Here is a 24,660-nt window from a genome sequence, read left to right as displayed (position 1 = left end):
GACAACACAGTGTTTTGGGGTAGGGACTTTTCTGCAGTAATTCAGTGTCTAGCAGCATTAGAAGATGCAGAACTCCATGTTTTTGTGCGAGGGCGGGAGAAATGATCCATAAAGGATTCAGGGTCCATTGGTCCCAAGGTAGGCCACGGAACCACTTAGGAGGGAGGAATAAGTGGTCTGTACCACCTTTAGAGAATAGGAGTACTCCAAGTGGCCAGGTGGAGGGGTACCCAAACATTTATCCCTAAAAATTCTGCAAAATGGATGCCCAGCTTTGGAAAATTTGACACTTAAATCTTATTTTTTGGCTATGTTAACCCCAGGAAATGTTTGTCCAGGTGCTTTCAATCCAACAGTTTGAATACATAGTCTGTTCAAATTGCTGTTGAGACACAGTGACAGCTTCTAATAGTAAAGGGGATAAACAGTCACCTATAACTTATTTACTTTCCTCATTGTCTAAATTGTCCAACATTTGACAGTTAATTCTGAAAGTCCTTTTCATGCTAAATAGTACTCCCTCACATGAGCAGTCCCACTGAAGTCAATGGGTCTACTTGCAAAGTATTATTCTGTGTAATTCTGTGTAAGAGTTGCAGATACGGGCTCTCATTAGGGTGACCCTATTTCCCAAAGGGAAATGGGACATTGCTGTGAGGCTGGGGTTGCTTGTTGCTGGAACTCTGCTTCCCTCAACCCTGCAAGAGGCTGTCACTTATGCCTGGAACCATGCCTGGCCGCCCTGAGCCCTGCCTCCCCTGTCTGCAAGGGGCTGGCATTGCTGCTGCCCCCCCCCGCCACATTCCTCTGAATCACACCCCACTTTTTTGACAAAATTGGGCATTTGTCCCATTTGCTCTTGCCAGCTTGATCAGTTGGCAAGAGCAAATAGAACAAATTCCCTCTTCTGCCGAAAAAGTCGGGACAGGTCGGACAGGGCTTATAAAAGGGACTGTCCCGGCTGAAACAGGACATATGGTCACCCTAGCTCTCATGGAATATAGGACTGTATTCTTCCTCTGTGCAGATGACACTGCTGAGCAACGATGGCTGTTCTCCTATGTTTCTAAAACTAATCAGTCTCTTTATTAAGAGAGGTATTTACAGAGGTTCTGTGCCTGCAGCTAGCATTCCAGTCATGTGCACACAGACTGGGTTCCTAGTTTCTCCTCTAAACTCTTTGATCCTGTAATCTGTGGTCCTCCCTCCCTTCATGTAGGTCGATACATGCACTGAAGAGAAACATAGGGCTAGTCTACACTGGCAGTGCTTTAACATGGCTTGTGTGGTTGCGGCAGAGTGCTGAGAGAGCTCCCAGCACTCTAAAGAACCTACCTCCATGAGGGGCGTAGCTACCAGCACTGGGACCACAGCTCCCAGCATTGGTGCACTGTCTACACTGGCACTTTACAGCGCTAAAACTTGCTGCGCTCGGGGGGTGTTTTTTCAGACCCCTGAGCGAGAAAGTTGCAGTGCTGTAAATTGCCAGTGCAGACAAGCCCATACTCACTAGTTTAAAAGCCCCTGTGTGTATTGGTGTTTGAATGTCCGAGTGATTGATAGCACAGACGTCTACAAACAGTGATTATCACTGGAAAACTCCTCCTATAGGCACAACACAGCTGCAGTGATACTTTTATTTCATCAAAATGCATTCATGTGGTAAAAAAATGAATAGCTGCAATCTGAATGCAAGTAATTCCTACCTTCACAAGATTATTGTGGGTTGTCATGAAGATTCAGTTGACAAGTTTAAAGTGCACAACAAAAATAACATATTTCCCTACACTAAGAAGCTGCAGATAATTTTCTCTTTTTTGTTGCAGAGCAAGGAAAAAAATACTTTAAACATTTTTCTTGTTGAACAAAACTGGACTCACTATGGACCAAAAGAGAAAAACCATTAAAAGCATAGGAATGCTTTCCACAGCTATTTATAAAACAATGCCTCAGTCATCACATGCCTCATTGTGGTGACAGGAAGGTACTACACTTAACCTCTTTTATCATTTGCTTAAGAGTTTATCCATTAAAATTACACTCATAATTAGGTCATGATCCTGCAAACCCATGCTACCCGCACAGAGATTAGCTCCATGGAAATCCACTTGCACTCGAGGCTAGTAGCAAGTATTTGCAGGATCAGGCCGGGATACACATCCAGGCGACTTCTGAGTATTAGACTTGGCTGAGGTTTTGTGATATAAGTATGTTCAAATAGAAAAAATATTCAGAGTAAAGCCAGAAGAGAGATCATTTATGATTATCTACTCTGATCTGTGTAACAAAGGCCAGAAACGTGTGTGCATGTGTGCACACACACACACCCCATTTAGAACAGCCTTTCCCAATAAAAAAAAAGAACAGTATTTATTTCAAAAAGGTAGGCGTGGGCCTGCACCAAATTTTTAGAGGAAAACATCTCAAACTGTGTAGCGTGGGACCATCTTTACACAAAGGAGACCGACTCAGGCAAGGAGAGGCATTCTCTGATCAGCAGCAATCTGCAGCTGCCTGTGGTCTCTAGTGCATATTAATATAAATAAATATCTGAATATTTAGCATCTTAAATACATAGAACAGTGTTGCTTTTTCTCTAGTATTGTTAAGGACTAGATTGTGTCTGGCTGCCTAGTATAAGCAGGGCAGGCAGGAAGGGTGCGAAAATCTACCATCTGATGCAGCCAGGTTCAACTGCAACCCACCTGCGGTCTGTGTGCTCCATAGGGCACAAGATGCCCCAAAGGGAGAGAGTTGGAGAGGAGGCAGGGCCATGACTAGGTGGGCAGAGTGGAATATGCTGCAACCTCTGCAGAGGTGTAGCAGCAGTCACGGTTTCCCAGTCTACTATAGAGCTCCAGGAGGAAATTCTACCTCCTTTAGGCAGAATTCCTCCAACATCTGCCCAATGCAGATATGTGCCTAATTGGCACAGGGCTGAGCCCTAACGTGCATTGACCGTGACAGCCACTTTACTGAGAATTTAAGGGTACACACAGAAACATACTGAAAGGGTACCTCACAATAATGTTTTATGACAACACTTTAATACCAAAATAAATTATAAGAAATGAATACTTCATCTTTCATGAACACAAGTTTAATTTTTGTTTCCTTTCCAGATAAAATGCAAGCGGGAGGGGAAGGCAAAAAATGGCAGATGACAACAATCTGTCTTTCTGCTATCTACAGAACAGCAAGCAGCTTGATAATACGGAGAATTACACCACTCTAGCAGAACATGACACCTCTCCCCCTTTTCTTCACACTCTGAGGAGTCATCATTTTTTCTGCTTTAGAAAAGGGAGCATAAATTATGACTCTGGTATATCTACTCTGATTAGACTTTTTATTCATGACTTTCACCTTTTTTTTTATCTTCAATAAGGGCTTGTGTTCACTAGAAATTTAGAGAGCTAAAACATGACCTTAAACTAACACAACACTGACTAAAAGAAAAGGAGTACTTGTGGCACCTTAGAGACTAACAAATTTATTTGAGCATAAGCTTTCGTGAGCTACAGCTCACTTCATCGGATGCTCAAATAAATTTGTTAGTCTCCAAGGTGCCACAAGTCCTCCTTTTCTTTTTGCGAATACAGGTTAACACGGCTGCTACTCTGAAACAACACTGACTACAACTTTGCTGTCACACTAGACAGCCACAAGCTGTATTTAGTATTATATTAATGGGTCAAGGGTAAATCTTGGTCCCCGTGGGGTTTACTCACAACCAGCTGCATGATGTTAAACACAACTTGTCCCTGTGTGCCATGACAGCAAAGTTGTAGTCAGCATCACATTACTTAACAGGTTTCAGAGTAGCAGCCGTGTTAGTCTGTATCCGCAAAAGGAAAAGGAGTACTTGTGGCACCTTAGAGACTAACACATTTATTTGAGCATAAGTTTTCGTGAGCGACAGCTCACTTCATCGGATGCGTCAAATAAATTTGTTAGTCTCTAAGGTGCCCCAAGTACTCCTTTTCTTATTACTTAACAGGACTCCTCAAGGTTGTGTTCTAGCTGAATGTCATTTTCTAGTAAAGATAAGTCCTTAACTGGTCCTCAGTAGAGACCCTCCGTTCCACAAGCTGACTTTTCATAGCTGAGAAAGCCTGAATGAGATGCCTTCGGTACCAATCAACGTGTTTCTCAGTTTGGTCACATGGGTTGCTATGGCGCCCTCCCCTAGCTATGGCCTGAACTTGCTGCCTCCAGTGTTCTCAGCTCTTGCAAGAACGGAGAGTAACGTCTCAGTTTTCTGAAAAGCAAATTATTACAGGGTGACTGGCCCTTTAAGGGGAGATGGGCATAGACCCACTATCCCTGCATTAGTTGGAGGAGCTCTCCTGGCCCTTCCTGCCTGGAGTCAGTAGTGAGACAGAGTGTATGGATGTCCAGAAAACTTGCCTCCTAATGGACTGTGTTTTCCGAAACTCAGATTGAACTTTGGAATCGATGGACTGCCTGCTGCTGGGCTGCATACACACTTACAGAGAATTGCCAAGAGTTGAGAGCATATTGAAACTTGGAGTGCTTCTGGAGCTCTCATTAAAATGGCTAATCATTTATTGGGAAAATGACATCCCAATCCAAATATCTCAAGTTCATATTTTTTTTGTTTTCGTTTACTCTGGCCAGAAACTATGACTATAATGGATTCCTTTCCTGTTGTGCTTTTCTAAAAATTGGGATTACACATTGCACTGAAGAAGGGGGATGGAGGAAATGCAGCATGTGAACAAATATGATGCATGAGAAAGAGTGACAGACACATTCATACATTCATTTATTCTAAGTAAACTCTGAGCTGTACACATTTTAATTAAACACAGAAAGCATATGTTAAATATTTAGTGAAACGATGCTAACAGTCTAGTCTTCAAGGGTCTCAAATAACAGGCAGAAAATTCATATGTATCTTACTTCCTGCTGTGGACTTTAAAAGAAACCTTATCCTAGTTTCCTAACTGCAAAATGAATTTAAAGCACTAAATTAAAAAGACAGGCACTGGAGGGGGTGCCTCACACTGCTTATTTGCTACACCCTCTTCTCCCTCATTTCAAGACTGGGTCTTGGATCCCAATCCTGCGGGCTGCTCTGTACTTGCAAACTATTATACTAGCATAGAGTCCTGTTAAAGTATGCCTTCCCTGCAGAGTAAACTCAGGTGACTGGCGCCTGCGTATGAGTAGCGACACTGCAAAGCCATACCTGTGTTACCATGTCCTCACTGGTGCTGTGCTCCCTCACGTATATCACTAGGACTTCTTGAGCCATAGCACATGTTTTTTTTGCGCTGCAGTAAGCTGAGCTTTTCCATAATTCTTTCCCAGTGAATTGTAGGAGAACTTGTCTGTCCTTCTGGGCGTGTGGGGGAATTATGGGAAGGCACTGGAGGATTAGCATCACTTGGGTGGTTTAACATCCTTTCTCACTGCAAAGTGGGTGGGTGACCAACCTGACTGAAAGCCTCTCTCGGGCTCCAGCCTACAGCCCTACTGAGCTACCTGGTGTAGGTTGGAAGTATCATTAAACTTAGGTTTTAGCATATATTGTGTGTGGATGGGAGGTGGGTAGAGGAAAGACCTGAAAGAGCCCAACTGTAGTACTGCAGTGAATACACCCTTAAAGTTTACAGGCCTATGTATGGGTGCGGGGGTCTGACTTTGTGTAGTGCCTTGCAGGATCAGGAGTTACCACGGGATGAATTTCTCTTTTACAAGGTTTCTAAGTTTCAAGGGCAAGGGTATTGCCAGATTGCTCTACAAAGGTTAGTGCTGGGCTTGGCATTGACTTATCTGGACCATTGCCAACATATCAGTCTCCATAGTGTGAGTGTTCTGAATAGACTCCTATTCCAAATCTCTGCCAATACACGTAGGGCATGTTTTTGTGATGTGTGCCTAGCTTTGTCTAGGGCTGCATGCAGGGGTGACAGCCCCACTCAGGTTTGGCTTGGCTGCCCCTCCCTTATGACAGAATGGTGGCCAGACTAAATCTGAGTGGTGCTGCGAACCCATGTGCCAGGTCGCAACACCCAGAGCGGGGAACTGCACCCAGCTTTGTGTTATGGGCTGAGTGCAGGGTGAGCAACCTCTCCAATACTCCTCCTGTACCAGGGTCTCCCCTGCGCACTGAGCCCACGACCCATCTACAATCTTCCTGCAATGCACTTGTGGGTCATGACCCACTGTTTGGGAAACACTGCTCTAAAGCAAAAATAGTGTAAGGCAGAGCACACTTACTTCTTTTACAAACCATTGGCAGAAGGCAGGACCAATCCATTCTCTTGCATGAATGCCACAGTCTATCCAGACAGCTCTCTTATAAGGCCGTGTTCTTTTACCTAACTAAAAAAGTAAATATTCATTGTTACCACAACAGGTCCTAGTGCTTATTGACATTTAGTGAGCAGCAATAGCAGAAGTGGACACAGTTAATTAGCTACAATAGACACTTTGAACTTCTCTTGTAAACAGGTACAAAAGAGATACAGATCTGATATTTTGGAATGGGAATTCTAGGTATCGTCCATGCAGATCATTTCAAGGTTACAAACTGGAGAACTGAAAAAGTCACAGGAAAAGTCAGAGCTATTTGAAGAAATAATCCCTTACATGCCACTTGGAGCAGGGCTGGGAAAATGTATGTTTGGTGAATAATTTTGAGATTTTCCTGAAATCAGCATGTGATGTGAAACCAAATTTTAAGAAATTAGTGGGAAAGGATGCAAGGAAAACATATAGAAGTACTAACTTTTCCTTTGTAGGCCTTGGCTAATTTTGAGCATTGAATACCATCATTTCATCATCAACGGATCAACAAGAATTATGTGGGGCACAATGTTCAGAAGAGCTCCAGGGTTTCTTGTGGTCCATCTACCCTTGAGGGTACTCATTCTAGAAGTCAGTTATAAACACAGATCTTTCCCACTCCCTTAAAGCCAAATCCTACTTGCCTTACTCACACAAATAATCCAGTAGATTGCAAAGAGAATACATGCAGAGGTAAAGCCAGCAGATTTGGCTCTTAACTTTCTAATGTGTGAACTATTTTCTGCCAGGTTATTACATTGTTTATTAAAGGTCTGATCCAGAGAGATGCTGAATTCCCACAAATCCTCTGACTTCATTAGGGGATGTAGGTGCTCAGAACCTCTCATATAAATATGCTGTGTGAAATAGTTATTTGAGTTTGGTTTCAGGTGTTAGATATAACTGCTTTAACTATTTAATTTTTACCTTTAGTACAAACAGAGGTCTCCCTTCATATGATTTTCCAACAGAGAACATATGAACGAGATCTGAATGGGTTTTGTTCAGACGATACATCCAACTTTGAATCTGAAAATACAGAGATAAAATTGCTGCCTCAGTCATTAACATTTTTGTGAAAGAGATATTAAAGTGAAGGGGAGAAAAAAAGGCTAGTGAGACCTGTCAAGAATATGTTTTGTTTTCCAGTTGTGTCCTATCTGTCACTTAGATTGTGAGCAATGTGGGGAAGGGAGTGGAACAGTCGTCTTTGTTCCATGTCTGCACAGTGCCTAGCACCCTGGGGCTGAGCTTTTAATAGGGTTCATAGGTGCTATTTTAATACTACTTTTACTACTATGACCAAGCCCTTAGTGTGGTTTTTGATTTGGTCTTTCATTTGTACTATCTCTGTGCTCTAATAAATGCTCTAGACCTTTTTGTCCCGCCTTGCTTCTTCAGTAACTTCAAGTGTAGTCTTCCCTAATTCCTGTAATTTGTCCTGGATGGCGCCTCACTACAACAAAGTGATCACTAACCTCCCCCTTGGAAAACACCAAGAATTTGGGAGGGAGTATGTCTACCTTGAAGACCCCTCCCACCAAGAAGTGGTATGGAGGAAGCAATCCAGCTAACTTCCCCCATGTGAGGCCAACTGGACATTCTCTAAAGACATTAGGTGCTGAATGGAGAAAGAAGTCTCCCCTCTGGAAGATGGCACCAGGTAAAGATGGAAAATAGGCTTGTTGGGAGAAGGGAGGGGAGTGGTAGAAGATACTAGTGTCAACAGTTTCATTTTTTGCTGTGAGTGGATAGGATACTGCAACTAAACCTCAGGAGCTACAGATCCCCACAAACTGAATTCAGTGGTTTTGTTTCTAGTGCAAACTGAAATAGGTAGATTTTGCAGAGCTCTATCTAACACCCTCTGTGCTGACAGCAGTAGGTTCTGTACTTGCATGCACACTGTCAAATGGGAGGATTGATTTTTCCTTCTTCCTCTCCCTACTCAATGTCTCAGGGCCCAATTTTGAAGAGGCTCTGCACGTATAGCTTCAGAGGAGGAGAAGCAACAGCAACAGGCCATCTCATAGTTAAAAAAAAACAATTTTCACATGAAAATAAGCAGAAATTTTAAAACCTTGGAGCTTATACTTAAGTTATTACTCAGAGAACATTCCCTTTGACTTCAGTGAGAGATTCATAGACTCACAGAATCACAGAAATGTAGCGCTAGAGGGGATCTAGAGAGGTCATCTAGGCCAGCCGCCTGCACTGAGGCAGGACCAAGTAAACCTAGACCATCCCTGACAGGTGTTTGTCCAGCCTGTTCTTAAAAACCTCCACAGCCTCTCTTGGACAATGATTCCAGACCTGAACTACCCTTTATAATTAAAAAAGAAAAGGAGGACTTGTGGCACCTTAGCGACTAACAAATTTATTTGAGCATAAGCTCTAAGGTGCCACAAGTCCTCCTTTTCTTTTTGCGCATACAGACTAACACGGCTGCTACTCTGAAACCTTTATAATTAGAAAGTTTTTCCTAATATCTAATCTAAATCTCCCTTGCTGTAGATTAAGCCCATTACTTCTTGTCCTACCTTCAGTGGACATACAGAACAATTGATCACTGTCCTCTTATATTTGAAGACTGTTATCAGCTCCCCACACAGTCTTCTTTTCTCCTGACTAAACATGCCCAGTTTTTTCCTCATAGATCAGGTTTTCTAAATTTGTTATCATTTTTGTTGTTGTCTAGATTCTTTCCAATTTGTCCACATCTTTTCTAAAATGTGGCACCCAGAAGTGGACACATATTCCAGCTGAGGCCTCACCAGTGCCAAATAGCGTGGGACTATTATGTCCTGTGTCTTACATATGACACTCCTGTTAATACATTCCAAAATAATATTAGATTTTTTTGCAACTGTGTCACATTGTGACTCACTCATTCAATTTGTGATCCACTATAACCTGGAGATGCCATTCAGCAGTACTACTGCCTAGTCAGTTATTACCATTTTGCAGTTGTGCGTTTAATTTTTCCTTCCTAAGTGAAGTATTTTGCACTTGTCTTTACTGAATTTTATCTTGTTGATTTCAGACCAATTCTCTAATTTGTCAAGGTCATTTGAATTCTAATCATGTCTTCCAAAGTGCTTGCAACCCCTCCAAGATATTGGTGTCATCCACACATTTTATAAGCATACTCTCCACTCCATTATCGAAGTCATTAATGAAAATATTGACTAGTACTGGACACAGTACCCCTGCAGGACCTATTAAATACGCCCTCCCAGTTTGACAGCAAACCACTGATAACTACTTTTGAGTACAGTCTTTCAACCAGTTGTGCATCCATCTTATAGTAATTTCATCTAGACCACATTTCTCTAGTTTGCTTATGAGAATGTCATGTGGGACTGTGTCACAAACCTTACTGATATCAAGATATAATTCATCTGAATGAGAGTGAATTTGGCTCCTAATAATAATTTAATTAATACAACCAGTGCCTATTTTTATTTCTCTATTGGTCCACTGGAATCCATGGGAGTTCTTCACATGGTGTCATAAATATAAAGGGAAGGGTAAACCTCTTTAAAATCCCTCCTGGCCAGAGGAAAAATCCTCTCACCCGTAAAGCATTAAGAAGCTAGGATAACCTCGCTGGCACCTGACCAAAATGACCAATGAGGAGACAAGATACTTTCAAAAGCTGGGGGGGAGGGAAAAACAAAGAGTCTGTCTGTGTGATGCTTTTGTCAGGGACAGAACAGGAATGGAGTCTTAGAATTTAGTAAGTAATCTAGCTAGATATGCGTTAGATTATGATTTCTTTAAATGGCTGAGAAATTAAGCTGTGCTGAATAGAATGGATATTCCTGTCTGTGTGTCTTTTTGTAACTGAAGGTTTTGCCTAGAGGGATTCTCTATGTTTTGAATCTAATTACCATGTAAGGTATTTACCATCCTGATTTTACAGAGGTGATTCTTTTTATTGTTACTTCTTTTTTACTGTTTTATCTATTAAAATTCTTCTTGTAAGACCTGAATGTTTTTTTCATTGTTCTTAAGATCCAAGGGTTTGGGTCTGTGGTCACCTATGCAAATTGGTGAGGATTTTTACCAAACCTTCCCCAGGAAGTGGGGTGCAAGGGTTGGGAGGATTGGGGGGGGGAAACACGTTTCCAAACAACGCTTTCCTAATAAAATAAACCCAGATAAACGTTTGGTGGTGGCAGTGGAAGTCCAAGGGCAAAGGGTAAAATAGTTTGTACCTTGGGGAAGTTTTAACCTAAGCTGGTAAAAGTAAGCTTAGGAGGTTTTCATGCAGGTCCCCACATCTGTACCCTAGAGTTCAGAATGGGGAAGGAACCTTGACACATGGAAAGCTTGCAGGCTTCGGCCCTTTGTAGAACCACCATTAGCTGAATACTTTTATCTCTTTTGAGCCCCATCCTGCAAACACTTAAGCATGTGAGAAAATTTTAATCACAAGTAGACCTGTGGACTTCAGTGAGACTTCTAATGTGAATAAAGTAACCATGCCTTCAGACTCTGAAGTCAAAAGAATTTAAACCAAAGTTATGTTAACAGTGCCTGGTTTAAAACAAAGAAGTTTCTAAGGTAATTAGTTACATTTTTAAAAAGGAAAAGGAACATAAGAACGTAAGTCCTACTGGGTCACACTATTGGTTCACCTAGCTCAGTATCCTGTCTTCCAGCAGTGGCCAGCACCAGATGCTTCAAAGGTAATGAATAGAATAGGGCAATTATTGAGTGATCCATCCCCTGTTGTCCAGTCCCAGCTTCTGGCAGTCAAAGGTTTAGGGATACCCAGAACATGGATTTGCATCCCTGACCATCTTGGCTAATAAGCCATTGATGGACCTATCCTCCATGAATTTGCCTAATTCTTTTTTGAGCCCAGTTATACTTTTGGCTTTCACTAGATCCCCTGGCAACAAGTTTCACAGGTTGACTCTGTAGTGTGTGAAGTAGTACTTACTTTTGCTTATTTTAAACCTGCTGCCTATTAATTTCATCAGGTTACCCCAGCTCTTGTGTTATGTGAAAGGGTAAACAACACTTCCTTGTTCACTTTCTCCACACCATTCTTAATTTTATAGACCTCCATTATATCCCCCTTTAGTTGTCTCTTTTCCAACCTGAACAGTCCCAGTCTTTTTACTCTCTCCTTGTATGGAAGCTGTTCCATACTCCTGGTCATTTTTGTTTCCTTCTCTGTACCTTTTCCAGTTCCAATATATCTTTTTTGAGATGCCAAAACTTGAAAGAAAATATTATAAATAATAATGGATTAAAAAACAAACTTTAAAGGGTCTATATTTTTATTTTATTTTATATAAAACATTTAGAAAATGAATATGTACGTTTAACATTTACTAGCATCTCTATTCATCAGGATCAGAACACACTTCTAAATAGATAGGGTGAAATCTTAGCCTCGCTGAAGTGAATGGGAGTTTAGATAACAGACACCTTTTCATTTTCAACATACCTCTTCCAGTGAGTGGTACGCTTCATAGTTGTATCCTGGTACTGATCTACGATTTCTACATGATTGCAAACCACTTTGTTTTTCTATCGCTTTCTGTAGATCAGATATGATGATCCTAGATTAAAAAGAAAGCAGCATTATTAAATGGCATGAATAAAATACAGTGTGGTGCAAAATAAATATCAGATTTAAAGAGAAATAAAGCCACAGTAAAATCGTGCTGATGTTACATCATCCTTTTTTATTTTAACAATAAAAGTTTGCAGGCTTATTACAATACATGCTGCCAAATAAGTAGTCCAATTGCTTTGAAACATAACAGTGCTTTCAAAAACGGAGGCAGCTTGTTTTTAAGTGAATGAAACAGAAAGATGTAAACAACTTAGCCTAATTTAAATGTATTCAAGTTATGCTTATATGGCAGCACTTGTAGCCTACTTTTATACTGGAAAAAAATCTGTAAAATATGCATGCCTATGTTTTCTCTCCGTGTAGAAGTGCCGAACCATACATATAGATACGGGGGGGTCAGATACAAAACAACAAGAAAACATCAGACTTGGTCATTGAAAATATTCCATCTAAAGCAAAAATGAATGTGTAAAATTTTCCTTGGTTTATCATGTATAGTTATACTACAGTTCTTCTATGAAATATTCATCTTGCAGTCAGTCATTTTAAAAGTGTCGAGCAAAAACTGAGAAACAAAAATTGCGTAATGTAACCTAAATAGACGGTCACACACTTAGACATAGACAGGAAGAGGGGGCTGGTATTGAAAGAGAAATGCAGAAAAAAGCTTTCCTATTTTTCTGCCTAGACCAAAGAATAGCCCAGAAAGGTCAGTAACTCATGGAAAGAAGTCGATCTGACTCGGTGGAGTGCTGTGATCTCAGACATTTGGGGCCAGAGTCTGATCATACAATAGCTTAAATCAGGAGTACCTTCGCTGAATCAGTGGCGATATGATATGTCAGTGTAAAATTAAGAACAGAATCGGGCTTTGAAAATCATGGTGCTACTCTCTTGAACTGAATCGCTCTAACATTGCAATTAATGCCCCCAGGCGTCATTTGTGTAAGCAGAGTCAGGATGGGCTCCACCCTGACATCTGGTGGTGAAGTGTGGCAAGTAGTGGAAAAGAACTTCAGGGGCTGATCTCAATTTGCATAGGCACACCCACCCCGCCTAGAATGAGGCCATAACTGCCCAAATGGTCACTTTGGCTGTTGTGGGATCCCCAGTGTCTTTGTTATTGGGGCGGGAAGAGTAAATTATTATTACCCTGATTATGGGAACTGTGCTTGGAACTGTACTTGGCCTTTTGTTATGATGGAGGGATTCACCATCAACTGAGTAGCACTCGCTAGGCAAGGGACATGGGTTCCAAAACTCTGTGAATTGAGAGAGACTTGAGACAGGTATTAGTACCTGGTGGTGTGGGCCCCTTTGTGAGGGCCTGAAGCACCAATTGCACCTCTGTCTCTCTCCACTGTGGAATGTCAGAGCTAATTTTGGGTCTATTAAGAGTCTTGCTGCAGGCACTGTGCTGCATTCACTTTGGCCTTATGGTGCACCAGCACTAAGGCCCCCACTACTATGAGCTGAAATCACTGAGAGCTGAAATCACTAAGAGCTGAAATCACTAAGAGCACTGTGTCAAGTAGTGGGGAGCCAGAAGATCTAGAGTGCAGTGGTGCTGTTCGTGAGACAGCGGCGTGTTCGTGAGACGGCGAGCTGAGCAGAGCTGTTCGTGAGACGGCGAGCTGAGCTGAGCAGAACTGTTCGTGAGACGGCGAGCTGAGCTGAGCAGAGCTGTTCGTGAGACGGCGAGCTGAGCTGAGCGGAGCTGTTCGTGAGACGGCGAGCGGAGCTGAGCGGAGCTGTTCGTGAGACGGCGAGCGGAGCAGAGCGGAGCTGTTCGTGAGACGGCGAGCTGTGCAGAGCGGAGCTGTTCGTGAGACGGCGAGCTGTGCAGAGCGGAGCTGTTCGTGAGACGGCGAGCTGAGCTGAGCGGAGCTGTTCGTGAGACGGCGAGCTGAGCAGAGCGGAGCTGTTCGTGAGATGGCGAGCGGAGCTGAGTGGAGCTGTTCGTGAGACGGCGAGCTGTGCAGAGCGGAGCTGTTCGTGAGACGGCGAGCGGAGCTGAGCGGAGCTGTTCGTGAGACGGCGAGCTGAGCAGAGCGGAGCTGTTCGTGAGACGGTGAGCGGAGCTGAGCGGAGCTGTTCGTGAGACGGCGAGCTGTGCAGAGCGGAGCTGTTCGTGAGACGGCGAGCTGAGCTGAGCGGAGCTGTTCGTGAGACGGCGAGCGGAGCTGAGCGGAGCTGTTCGTGAGACGGCGAGCTGAGCTGAGCGGAGCTGTTCGTGAGACGGCGAGCTGAGCTGAGCGGAGCTGTTCGTGAGACGGCGAGCTGTGCAGAGCGGAGCTGTTCGTGAGATGGCGAGCTGAGCGGAGCGGAGCCGGTCGTGGTGGAGTGGAGCCGTTCGTGAGACAGCGGTGTGTTCGTGAGACGGCGAGCTGAGCAGAGCTGTTCGTGAGATGGCGAGCTGTGCAGAGCGGAGCCGGTCGTGGTGGAGCAGAGCCGTTCGTGAGACAGCGTAGCAGAGCAGAGCCCTGTGGGGCAGTCAGCTTCAGGACACGTAAGGTACCCCTTACCTCTTTCCCCCACACACAGGCATATTTTAGCCAGACTGGGGAGTAACACTCTGCAGATGAACTTTTGAACTCTGGGGCTGGACTTTTTGGATTTTGGGTGATTTGAGGATTGCTGGACTCAAGAGACGTTTGGGTTCTGGGACTCAAGAACCTGAGGGAAAGGATGTGGCCCAATTTTCTGGGGTGGGTCTTTGCTCATGGTTTGGTTAATGAACACTAGTTGTGGTGTTTCCCCAATTTAACGCTGATGTCGTTTACCTCATGTTATTAAAGATTCTCTACTACACCGAGACTCTGTGCTTGCGAGAGGGGAAGTATTGCCTCATTGAGGCACCCAGGGGGTGTGTAAGATTTTCCCAGGTCACTGGGTGGGGGCTCGAGCCAGTTTTGTATTTACTTTGATGAGAGGGAACCCCTGTGTACTGAACCCGGCCCTTGCTGCTATCAACTTGGCCTGGCAGAAGGGTTACATTTTTGGGGGCTCGTCCGGGATAAGACTGGGTCAGTACCCCTCGCAAGCACATCTTAGGTGAGTCATTAAATTGGGAAAACCCAGCATCTGGTTGTTGTTGTTTTGATCTGTTATATTTGGGAAAGAAATTACAGTTTGTATAATGGCTCTACATTTGCTAGAGGATTGGTGCAGGGGGATGAATATTAACCCTAGGAACTGTGTCCTGGTGACCGGGGTGCCGGAGGCGTTCGATGAAGGCTCGATAGAGCCTACCTTAAGGGCATCCACTGAGTACCTGAGTAAGTGTAAAATGCGTGGGCGCATATTTGTGAGGGAGGATGGAGATTTTGCGGTACTGTGTGAGCTGCCATCGGCTGTGGACCCTCTACAGGTTCCAGGCACGATAGCAGTGGAAGATGGTGAGTGGAAGGTAATAACTACTGGGAGCCAGCCCTCACCAGCCCCTGCCTCTGAAGTGGAGTTTTTAAAGAAAATGTCAGACTTTTTGGGGAAAGAGGGGAAGACCTTGGCTGATATGCCGGGTCTGTTGGGCCTTGACCCAGGAGTCCCACCCCGGGAGGCTGCTCCATCACCTGATGAGTGGGTGAAGGCTTTGGGGCAAGCATTAGAGAAGGTTGTGCCACCCCATCCTGAGTCAAGCCCCTATCGTAAACTAAGGTTGTTTTCTGGGGGTCCCACCCCAATACCTGGGGAGGAAGCATTTGAACCCTGGCTGGAACACACCACTGAAATGCTGCAGGAGTGGGCAGTACCTGATGCTGAAAAGAGAAGGCGACTAGTAGAGTGCCTCAGGGGGCCAGCCCTAGATGTGATTCACACCCTGAAGCTCAGTAACCCTGGGGTCAAGGTAAAGGACTGCCTAGAGGACCTTGATCATGCCTTTGGGAGAACCGAGGGCTCAGAGGATGTTTATTGCAAGTTCCTCAATGCCAGGCAACAGAAGGGAGCCGCCTAGGCCTGCAGGGTTTGGAGGCTCCCCTGCGAAGAACCATGCCACCCGAATCCCACCAGGATTGATAGGACCTCGAGCAGAGGTCACTGTAAAGGTTGAAGGGACAGAATGTAGAGCAGTGCTTGACACGGGATCCCAGGTGACTATCATATTCCAGTCCTTCTACCAGCAGATGCTTATGCATCTGCCTATACAGCCCTTGACAGGGCTTGGCCTGTGTGGTCTCAGCATGGATGAATACCCGTATCAGGGGTATGTCATTGTACACCTGGAATTCCCAGAAGAGATTGCTGGGGTAAGACAGGAGGTGGACACTGCAGCTTTAATATGCCCCGACCCTAAAGGTGTCTCTGATGTGTCCGTGCTAATAGGGACCAACTCCAGCCTCTTTAAGGTACTTGCAGATTACTGCAGACAACGAGCAGGGGACCAATACCTGAATACCTTGGTGATACACACACATTGTGCCGCAGCCTACAGAAAAATTGAGGACGCAAAAAGAGTGATGCCTGATTTGCCGGTGGGAGCATTGAGGTACACAGGCCCGATCCCCTTAGTGGTGCCTGCAATGACAGAAAAGGAGGTGATTGTCATGAGTACCTGCCTGAAAGGCAGTAAGAGAACATTAGCAGTGGTAGAGCAGCCGACCGAGGGAGGGCTCCCTGAAGGAGTGCTGGTTCTTGGTGGAGTCATAACCCTACCTGCTGAAGCCCAGGAAGAGGTGACTATACTGATTGCTAATGAAACAAGTCGTGATATTTTTGTGAAGCAAGGACAAAAGATAGCAGACCTCTTTGAGCCCGAGTCAATTGTAACCCCCCAGTGGGAAACTCAAGTTCCAACGATAGACCCAGCAAAGTTTGACTTTGGAGATTCACCAGTGTCCGAGGAGTGGAAAGATCGCCTGAGGAAGAAACTTTGTGAAAGATCCAAGGTGTTCTCACTGAATGAGTGGGATGTGGGATGTGCAAAAGGAGTAGAACACAATATCAGACTACATGACTCTCGACCTTTCAGGGAGAGATCTAGGAAGATTGCTCTCTCTGAGATGGAAGATGTGCGACATCATCTTCAGGAGCTGGCTGCGAATGGCATCATTACAGAGTCCCGCAGCCCATACGCCTCACCCATTGTGGTAGTACATAAAAAGAATGGGAAAATCCGGATGTGTATTGACTACCGCACCCTAAACAGCCGTACTGTGGTCGACCAGTACACTATGCCTCGAGTGCAAGATGCCTTAGACTGTTTGCTGGGAAGCCAGTGGTTCTCTGTGTTGGATCTTCGAAGTGGGTACTACCAGATCCCTCTGGGAGAAGAAGATAAGGAGAAGACAGCCTTCATCTGCCCATTAGGGTTTTATCAGTTTGAACGCATGCCCCAAGGGATTTCTGGAGCACCTGCCACCTTTCAACGTCTCATGGAGAGAGTTGTGGGAGACATGAATTTACTGCAAGTGTTAGTTTATTTGGATGACCTGATTGTGTTTGGAAGAACCTTAGAGGAGCATGAAGAAAGACTTCTTAAAGTGCTTGATAGGTTGGAGGATTATGGTCTGAAGCTTTCAATTGACAAATGCCAGTTCTGCAGAACCTCAGTGAAGTATGTGGGTCACATCGTGTCCCAAGAGGGTGTGAGTACTGATCCTGATAAAATAGAAGCACTCACTACATGGCCACGTCCAAGTAACTACAGAGAACTCAAGACCTTTCTCGGATTTAGTGGCTACTACCGCAGATTTGTGAAAAACTATGCTACAATTGTAAAGCCTCTGAATGATCTTACCAGGGGACATCAGTCCAGCAAGAACAAATCTAAGTCCAAGAATAAGGGGAGGTCCCCAAAGCCCCCCGTGCAGAGACACTATGGCCCATTTGAACCATTTGGGCCACGGTGGGATGAGAGATGTGAAAGGGCTTTTCGAGAAATCATTATTTGCCTAACTCATGCTCCAGTCCTAGTTTTTGCTGACCCAAGCAAACCATTTATCCTGCATACTGATGCCAGTTTGGAGGGTCTGGGAGCAGTCCTGTACCAGGAAGTGGAAGGCAAACGTAAACCTGTAGCCTTTGCCAGCCGAGGATTGTCTGATAGTGAAACTCGCTATCCCACCCACAAGCTGGAATTTTTGGCCCTGAAATGGGCCATCACTGAGAAATTTCGAGACTACTTGTATGGTGCTCAGTTCCAGGTGTGGACAGACAACAATCCACTGACTTATGTGTTAACAAGTGCTAAGCTGGATGCTACAGGGCAGAGATGGGTGGCCGCCTTGGCTAGCTATGAGTTCAGCATTCAGTACCGATCAGGGAGAAGCAATGTAGATGCAGATGCATTGTCCAGGCGTCCGCAGGCTCCAGAAGTTGCTGTGATACCCACAGATGGAGTGAGAGCTATTTGCAGTGTGAGTCGCCGAGAGCCAGAGGCCCGTGAGAGCCTTCAGGGATGTGTTGCAGAAGCTTTGGGCCTGCCCCCTGAATGCATGCCTTCTGCTTCAGTGAACTATATTGCCTTGGACCAATCTCCTTTGCCCATGCTCAATGCGGCTGACTGGCAAGAAGCCCAGCGACAAGATATTGACATTCGTGATACACTACTTGCCAAAAGGGAGGGGCGAAGCCCAGCTGCGGTTGTCCCACCTAACCCGGAGGGTAAACTACTATTGAGAGAATGGACCAAACTAAAACTGATTCAGGGAGTGCTACACCGAATGACCACTGACCCTTTACAAAAACAACGAGCACAACTAGTGCTGCCAAAAAAGTACAGAGCCCTGGCCATGAGGGCTCTGCATGATGACTTTGGGCATTTAGGGATGGAGAGGACCCTGGAACTTATTCGTAGTAGGTTCTATTGGCCCCGAATGGCTGAAGATGTTCGCAGGAAATGTGAGACTTGCGCTCGATGTGTTCAAAGGAAAACTCTGCCCACGAGGGCTGCATATCTCAAGAACATCACCAGCAACAAACCTTTGGAACTGATATGCATTGATTTCTTGTCTGTAGAGGTAGACAAGAGGAATGTTGGGAACATTCTAGTAGTGACTGACCATTTTACACGGTATGCACAGGCATATCCCACACGTGATCAGAGGGCCACGACCGTCGCTCGAGTATTGTGGGACAAATATTTCTCAGTCTATGGATTCCCGGCTCGGATACACTCTGATCAGGGGCGGGATTTTGAGAGTCACCTTCTGAAGGAGGTGCTGAATATAGCAGGAATTAAAAAGTCTAGGACAACGCCTTATCACCCCCAAGGTGATCCTCAGCCAGAGAGGTTCAACCGAACCCTATTAGATATGTTGGGAACTTTGCGACCAGAGCAGAAGGCAACCTGGAGCCAGCATGTCGCATTTCTGGTGCATGCCTACAATGCCACAAAGAACGATGCTACGGGAGTCACCCCATATCTGTTAATGTTTGGGCGAGAACCAGGATGTGGCCCAATTTTCTGGGGTGGGTCTTTGCTCATGGTTTGGTTAATGAACACTAGTTGTGGTGTTTCCCCAATTTAACGCTGATGTCGTTTACCTCATGTTATTAAAGATTCTCTACTACACCGAGACTCTGTGCTTGCGAGAGGGGAAGTATTGCCTCATTGAGGCGCCCAGGGGGTGTGTAAGATTTTCCCAGGTCACTGGGTGGGGGCTCGAGCCAGTTTTGTATTTACTTTGATGAGAGGGAACCCCTGTGTACTGAACCCGGCCCTTGCTGCTATCAACTTGGCCTGGCAGAAGGGTTACATTTGTATAAAATGAGGGTGATGCTCAATCTTTTTAATTCTTAAAGCAGCAATGATTAATACAGAAGAAAGAAATGCTCTATTTACTAACTTCATAAACTACTAACTATATCACTTTAATATGTAATCAGCATATCAATATGTGTACCAAAGTAATCATGATCTATGTTCTTCAAATAAATATCTCAGGGAAGTAATATATATATAATTATGACTGAAGGCATCTCTTCAGTCATACGTTTTAAAATAAATTCCAGGGTTATAGCCTTGATTTTCTGAGCACGCTGAGCCCAGGCCAACAAAGCACTTAAGCATGTGCTTAACTTTAAGCATGTGAGTGATCCAGCTGAAGTCAGTGGGGTTACTCACATGTTAAAGTTAAGCACATACTTAAGTGCTCTGCTGAATCCTGGGTAGAATGTTCGGGATCAAGTCCTTTCAGGATCAAGTCCTATTTGATCATCTTGAAGTGTGAGGCTTTAAACATAACTCCCCATGTATAGATTTCTGTGCCTCAGAATGAGAATATACTATAGGGTCTCTTATTTACTTTCAGTGAGCACATACTATGTTTACTTATTGCGGCCCAGGGCTCTAACTTCAATTGCAAGCGGATGTCAGGGACTGAATAGTCAACCTAGACACTGCAGGTACAGGAGCCTATCACAAGGTGACTGGTCCCTTTCAGAGGGAACAGATCCAGTTCCCCTGTGACTTATTAGCCACTTGCAAGTGGGATCTCATAGAAGGCACCTGGTATCTATAACACCTCAGGCACTGGTTAGGACAAGGAGGAAGAAGAAACAGGAAGCGGTGGGAGGAGGAAGAAGGAGTGGAAGAGACGAAGAAGATTCTCTGGAGCAAGCTGCATGAACCCCTTACAGAGCAGGAGTTGGGAGCTGCTGTGGGGAAGAGCTGGTGCAGAGAAAGAACTGGAGAGAATTGGTGGGACAGGGCTGGCTGGAGCTAGGGAATCCTAGTGACTGAAAGGCTCATGTAGCAGCCCCTAGTTAAAAGGGAAGATCCGACTCAGCTAAGGCCAGGCTGAACATATAAGAGTGTGATTCTGAAGAAGCAGGGATTGGATTCATGGGCAAAGGCGGCCTGGGGTATGGAACACTATGGGAAACCCACTTGCAGGAGCTATTTGGGGGTCTGTGAACTGTTTCACATTGAGAGTCCTGTGAGTGGATGCACTTATATTAATAAATGATGCTTGGAAATAGGGCTTTTATTAGACTCTGAGAGAGACCTCATTCCTTTCCTGGGCAGTGATATAGCCACTAGTCTGTGGCGGAAAGGATGGAGTGACCACAGGGACTGAAGAAGGAGAAATTGAGGCAGGACTTGCCTGTATTGCAGAGGTTAGCTGCTTGATGGTGCCCTGGTGTGGTGGCCCCTGTGACAGAGCCTCTTCAGTAAAAGATGATCTGGTGCATAGCCTGTGTCAAGGTTCCTTCTCCACTCTGAACTCTAGGGTACAGATGTGGGGACCTGCATGAAAGACCCCCTAAGCTTATTTTTACCAGCTTAGGTTAAAAACTTTCCCAAGGTACAAGCTTTGCCATGTCCTTGAACAGTATTCTGCCACCACCAAGCGTTTTAAACAAAGAACAGGGAAAGAGACCACTTGGAGACATCTTCCCCCAGAATATCCCCCCCAAGCCCTACAGCCCCCTTTCCTGGGGAAGGCTTGATAATAATCCTCACCAATTGGAACAGGTGAACACAGACCCAAACCTTTGGATCTTAAGAACAATGAAAAATTAATTAGGTTCTTAAAAGAAGAATTTTAATGAAAGAAAAGGTAAAAGAATCACGTCTGTAAAATCAGGATGATAAATACCTTACAGGGTAATCAGATTCAAAACATAGAGAATCCCTCCAGGCAAAACCTTAAGTTACAAAAAGACACAAAAACAGGAATATATATTCCCTCCAGCACAGCTTCTTTTACAAGCCATTAAACAAAAGAAAATCTAACACATGTTCTAGCTAGATTACTTACTAACTTTACAGGAGTTTTAAGGCTTACATTCCTGATTTGTTCCCGGCAAAAGCATTACACAGACAGACCAAACCCTTTGTCCCACCCCCCCCTCCAGATTTGAAAATATCTTGTCCCCTCATTGGTCATTTTGGGTCAGGTGCCAGCGAGGTTACCTTAGCTTCTTAACCCTTTAGAGGTGAAAGGGTTTTGCCTCTGGTCAGGAGGGATTTTATAGCACTGTATACAGAAAGGTGGTTACCCTTCCCTTTATATTTATGACAGCCTGTTTTCATGGCCGTCTTATTGCTAGCTAAATCAGAGTTTGGTAAATTCAAGGGTCAGATAAAACTATGTATTATAGATGGGGCTGGTAATACTGCCTATTTATTTGCACATTTGCTGAGCCAAACAATAGCATTCTTAGTGGCCAAGTGGAGCTCTCGGAACTCACTGCTGAATTTGGCTAATGGGCACTCCTCAACAATGAGTGTTATTGTTTGATATGCGCAGCAGCTGCAGCTTGGGTTGTCCTGAAGACCCCAACAGTGCTGGCTGACTGCACAGAGGCCTTGGCCAGTTCAGAATCAGTTAAGAACTGAACCACTGGGCGGCAATGGATCCGCGTTCTTGTTGTGCCACCTGTCAGTACCCAGCGCAGTCCAGGAAAGCTAATGATCCTCCTAGCAAGCCAAATTCTGCATGCTCATACTTGAAGAATCATGGTATTGCCACCTCCAGTTACTCTAAGAATGAGCAATCCCACAGCTTCCACACCATTAGGCCCACACTCCAAGTCTTACTACTAAACATTGAGGGTTTATCGACAGCCAAGCGATCAAACAGCATTCTTGCTCACTGCCTATTAAAGTTGCCTGACATGTCCCTTTGTTTTATAAGACTTTGTTTTCACTTGCTTATATTTTTGACAAATTTTAACTGTTCTGGTTGAAATTTTACGTGTCAGGTGTCTGCCTCAGGCTGAATATTTTTAGAAAATTTCACCCAGAACAGTTAAGCTGATTCTTAGAATCAGACTAGTGTCAAATACATTGTTATACCATGTTTTTTTATACTATGTTAAAAAAAAATCTGGCCTGTCTGCCTGCTTTGGAGCAGGGACTTGATATCTGGCATTTGAGTGACCTGTGTATCAGGGATGTGCCTTTTGAGGTTTCCATGAACATCTGCCCAATTTAGGCCAAGTTATAAACCTTTTGAAAAAGTATCATTTCACACATGCTAAGTAGAGATTTCATAGAGCTTTGCTGCTGAATGGTCCAAAGACTGGGACTGGTTGGGCAAAGAGACTGGGACTGAGGGCTGGTGGATGTAGATAAACTGGGATGGATGGGGGTGAGGACACTAGGAATGGGGGCCTGTGGGGGATGGGGGAAGCTAGGACTAGTTGCACAAGGAGATTGGGAGTGAGAATTGGGAAGGGAAGTAACAAGGGGAACAAAATATTCTAATTAGGTTCTTAATTGAATCAAATATTGAATAGCTGCTCATTAAGTGAGCACTGTCCATCCTCTACACTGAATGAGGCAGGGGTCCTGTGGAAAAATATTATGTAATCACTACAAAATTTGGAAAAAATGGCAAGGCGGTAGTCCTGCTGAAAAGGATCTGGAGGTTATAGTGGATCACAAATTGAATATGAGCCAACAATGTGATGCAGTTGCGAAAAAGACTAATATAGTTCTGGGTGTGTTAAAGGAGTATAATATGTAAGACATGGGAGGTAATTGTCCCACTCTACTTAGCACTGATGGAATACTGTGTCCAGTTCTGGGTGCCACATTTTAAGAAAGATGTGAGCAAATTGGAGGGAGTCCAGAATGCAGAGCAACAAAATGATAAAAGATTTAGAAAACCTGACCTACAGGGAAAGGGTAAAAGAACTGGAGATGTTTAATTTGGAGAAAAGAAGACAGAGGCGGCACCTGATAGTCTTCCAATATCTTAAGGGCTCTTTACAGTGATCAATTGTCCTCCATGTCCACTGAAGGTAGGGCAAGAAGTAGTGGGTTTAATTTGCAGCAAGGCAGATTTAGGTTAGATATTAGGAAAATCTTTCTAACTATAAGGATAGGCAAGCACTGGAAAAGGCTCCCAAGGGATATTGTGGCATTCCTGTCATAGGAAGTTTTAAAGAACAGGCTGGACAAACACCTATCAGGCATGGTCTAAGTCTACTTGGTCCTGCCTCCGCATAGGGGGCTGGCCTAGATAATCTTTAGAGGTCCTTTCCAGCCCTACATTTCTATGTAATTAAAGACTCTATCATAATGCATATGCAGAATAATAAACATTATTAAAGTTGCAAAATCAAGCACTCAGAAGTTAGGAAACACCGGAATTAAGGCTGCCTGTGCAACCTTAATTCATCCCTATGAATTAAGGTTGCACAGGCAGCCTTAATTCCGGTGTTTCCTAACTTCTGAGTGCTTGATTTTGCAACGTTAATAATGTTTTTTAAAGTATTTTTTTGATGACGATGACAACATTTGTGCCATCCTTTTTATAGACTTTTGTTGAGACAAGGAACAGCAGCAGCCATATGAATGCAAGAAACTGGACATGTCAATTCCTGTACAAAAATGTAACATAAAAGTTAAACATAAGTGTAAAAATATCACATAATCATCTCATTTTTAAATGCAAGCAAAATTGCCATAATGTAGGGCCCATAGCAAAACAGCTCTGATCTCGGGCTACTAGCCCTGCATACTTAATTATTTTATATTTGCTTTTATTTTGAGGACTACAAATTTAGTAATTTGAGATCATTGCAATCTATAAGAAATAATCATACTGAGAGTGACTTCCAGTCAAAGCATACCACTTTGTTTGTATACTTTACAAACATTAATGTTTTATCCACACTGAGATAAGTACAATTACCCCATATAGGACCTGATTCAACAAATTACTTACGCACATGTTTAAGAATGTGAGTAGTCTGTGGGCTTCAGGAGGGCTCCTCATGTGCTTAACGTTACATATATTAACTTAGATGCCTTGCTGAATCAAGGCATTAACCACACGATCACCCTTTCT

At 44.1% G+C, this 24,660-nt stretch overlaps 1 protein-coding gene across 1 annotated transcript in view; it reads right to left on the bottom strand.

Moving 5' to 3' along the window:
• Nucleotides 1-24,660, bottom strand: part of CPA6 (carboxypeptidase A6) — a 117,793-nt gene that overhangs the window by 25,924 nt on the left and 67,209 nt on the right. The window contains exons 4-6 of the mRNA XM_037892469.2: nt 11,783-11,897; nt 7,246-7,347; nt 6,250-6,354 (exon numbers count right to left, since the gene is read on the bottom strand). Of these exons, the coding sequence (XP_037748397.1) occupies nt 6,250-6,354; nt 7,246-7,347; nt 11,783-11,897 (322 nt within the window). The remainder of the gene's footprint in view (nt 1-6,249; nt 6,355-7,245; nt 7,348-11,782; nt 11,898-24,660) is intronic.

The sequence above is a fragment of the Chelonia mydas genome, chromosome 2, assembly GCF_015237465.2.
Source record: "Chelonia mydas isolate rCheMyd1 chromosome 2, rCheMyd1.pri.v2, whole genome shotgun sequence".
Lineage (NCBI taxonomy): Eukaryota > Metazoa > Chordata > Testudines > Cheloniidae > Chelonia > Chelonia mydas.
This window is presented reverse-complemented; position numbering and strand designations above follow the sequence as displayed.